This window comes from Plasmodium reichenowi, chromosome 14, assembly GCF_001601855.1.
Source record: "Plasmodium reichenowi strain SY57 chromosome 14, whole genome shotgun sequence".
In the NCBI taxonomy this organism is placed as follows: Eukaryota; Apicomplexa; class Aconoidasida; order Haemosporida; family Plasmodiidae; genus Plasmodium; species Plasmodium reichenowi.
In genome coordinates, this window is record NC_033659.1 from 1890783 (window position 1) to 1893639 (window position 2857).

The 2857-nt window shown below is 19.1% G+C and overlaps 2 protein-coding genes across 2 annotated transcripts; one reads left to right on the top strand and one right to left on the bottom strand.

Annotated features, from left to right (window-relative positions):
* Positions 1-416: 416 nt before the first annotated feature.
* Positions 417-1039, top strand: PRSY57_1446800 (hypothetical protein; the record flags this gene model as incomplete). Its single annotated transcript, XM_012910064.1, has 2 exons — positions 417-474; positions 663-1039. The coding sequence occupies 2 exons, from the start codon at positions 417-419 to the stop codon at positions 1037-1039; spliced, it is 435 nt and encodes a 144-aa protein (XP_012765518.1).
* A 449-nt stretch (positions 1040-1488) lies between these two features.
* Positions 1489-2309, bottom strand: PRSY57_1446900 (hypothetical protein; the record flags this gene model as incomplete). Its single annotated transcript, XM_012910065.1, has 4 exons — positions 1489-1558; positions 1651-1726; positions 1981-2073; positions 2183-2309. The coding sequence occupies 4 exons, from the start codon at positions 2307-2309 to the stop codon at positions 1489-1491; spliced, it is 366 nt and encodes a 121-aa protein (XP_012765519.1).
* Between the last annotated feature and the right edge of the window lie 548 nt (positions 2310-2857).

A 2857-nucleotide genomic window follows, 5' to 3' on the forward strand; every position in this document is an offset into this window, starting at 1 on the left:
TTCATATATATATATATATATATATATATATATATATATATATATATATATATATCTTTTCTTCTTTTATATTTACTATACAACTTATTTACTTTATATTTGTTCAAATGGAAAAACAAAATAAATATCTTATTAAAATGAAGGTTATAAAATAAAAAGAAATTATATATATATATTTTCTTTTAATTGTCACATTCTACAAAAATATTTTAGCATTATCTAACTTTTATTATAAAATTACACATTTTTTAGTTTTTTTTTTTTACAAAAAATTGTAATTTTTTCAATTTTAAAATGGTAAGATAAAAATAGTGGCATACACATAAATACAATATTTATTCTTTTCCGATATATATATATATATATATATATATATATATGTATATATTTTTTGTTTCATACGAAATATATAAAAAATGAATTTATTTAAGAAGTCTACTTGTTCAGCTTGCAATTCATGTAATTGTTGTTGTGGTGAATATTTAATTATAATAAAAAAATAATAATACATATGTGTTCTATTATATTATTTATTTTCTATTTTTTCGTACAAGTATTTGTTATTTATTGAAGTTTTAAAATGATTATAAATATGTACGGTTATAAGATAACATAATTTTATTATATATATGTTTATTTATTTATTTATTTTAAATTTTTAGAACGAGATGAGGTAAAAATTACTGAAAGAACATACACCTACAACGATCTTGACAATCTTTATAACAATGAAGGCACTTCTAGCTTTCCATATATCCCAACAGAACGGATTATATTAAATTCTTATAATAACCCTGATTTATATTATCATCAAATAGATACAGAATTTTATACAAAGAATATATTATATGATGTTCCATTAGTGAGTTATGCTCAAGGTCCTTATTATGAAAGAATTCCCGATATGAAATTAAGTGAAAAATATCGTTTACCAACACTAAGTTATGTCTCAGATCCTGTGTATATAAGAAGAAGAGAAAAATGTACCATCAGTAATTTTCCTAGAACGATGTGTTGGGCAAAATGTAGATCAAATTGATTTCATATTTCTTTATTTTTTTACCAAAAAAATTCATAAGGCTTATTTTATTAATTAACAAATGTCTTATGAACGAAGCAACATTTTTTAACAAAAAAAAAAAAAAAAAAAAAATTTTATATTTATAATAACATTTTGTCTATACTTCATAAAATTTATATATATATATATATATATATGTGTATTTTCATATCCGCTTTGCATCATCATCATACTTTATTAAACTACACAAAATATATATGCATTTATATTTTCTCATTTTATGCACAAAAATGAAACATACTCGTTTTAATAATTACAAGAAAAAAATAAAAACAATAAAAGAAATAAAAATAATATTATACATAAAAATAAATTATGAAAGAAAACCTTATGTTTGCTTATAGAAATGATTTGTGGGTAATATATTTTATAATACTAACCTGAAGATCTAAGTCAAACATAACCTTTTAAATGTTAATTCTTAAAGTTCCATGTTTTAGTTTATGGCCACAACCACAGGTATCAAAATATTTTACTCTATAAATTATTTGTACATATATATATTATATGATTTAAATGCTATAATCATAAAAAAATAAATGGTATAACTTTAATATGTTTTATTATACTTAATTGAAGCATGTTTGAGAAACGAACAGCTGGTACAATTTACTTTTTCATATTTTTGAGCTATCCACCCACATCCTTAATACGATCAAAAAAAAAAAAATAAATAAATAAATATATATATATATATATATATATATATATATTATATATTACATTGTTTTTATTTTCATGTTAATAAGGACAAAATATGTTAAATTATATGAACGTGTCGTATATTTTCTTAATATAAAAATTATTTTGTGTCAAATATATTTCTGGAAAATATACATATATTTATATTAATTTGTGTGTTCTTATTTTATTTAATTTTTTATCATGTTCTCATATACCTGTTTCGGGATTTTTACAATCACACTGTTGGCAATATGTTCTATCGGTATAATAATTTCCTCTGATAGTTTTATAAAAATTATTTTCACACCCTAAAAAAGAAAATTTAACAGAAGAAAAAAATATAGATGTATGTATGATAATGTGTCATTTTCTTTTTTGTATCTTTTATTGTTATTTTTTTTAATAAAAAAGAAAAACCATCGTTCGTAGGATGACAGCACTTTTGGCATATATCCGATGTGCATATTTGGCCATATGTCACATTATAATTGGTAATATAAACGAAAAGAACAAAAACGAAAAGGCGAAACGCTATACCTTTCATTTTGACATTAATTACTATAGTGTTCTTATAAAATTATAAAATAATTTGCTCAAAAAAAGAAAAAGGAAATATGAAATGAGACAAAAGGTATACAAAAATAAAATTTTGGAACATTAAACTTTTAAAAGTTGATAAAAATAAATTATTATAAATATCGATGAAGATTTATAATATATATATATATATATATATATGTATATGTTTTTTTTTTATTTTTTTTTTTTTTTTTTGCGTTCATATATAAACCTTAAATATATATATGTATAGTGTTATAAAATGTGTATGACGATCTATATATGTATTATTGTATTAAAGGCTTAATATTTCATAAATACATTTACATTAAATATATATATATATATATATATATATATTTATTTATTTATTTATTTATATTTTTTTTTTTTTTTTGGGTGTAGAACAATTGTACTTTGTAAAAATATAAGATATAAAATGGAATGTAATATATTGGATATTTAAAAAGTTGTAAATTTTTATAATTAATATATCTTGTTTTTAATTACAAAAATAAATTAAGAATAACATTT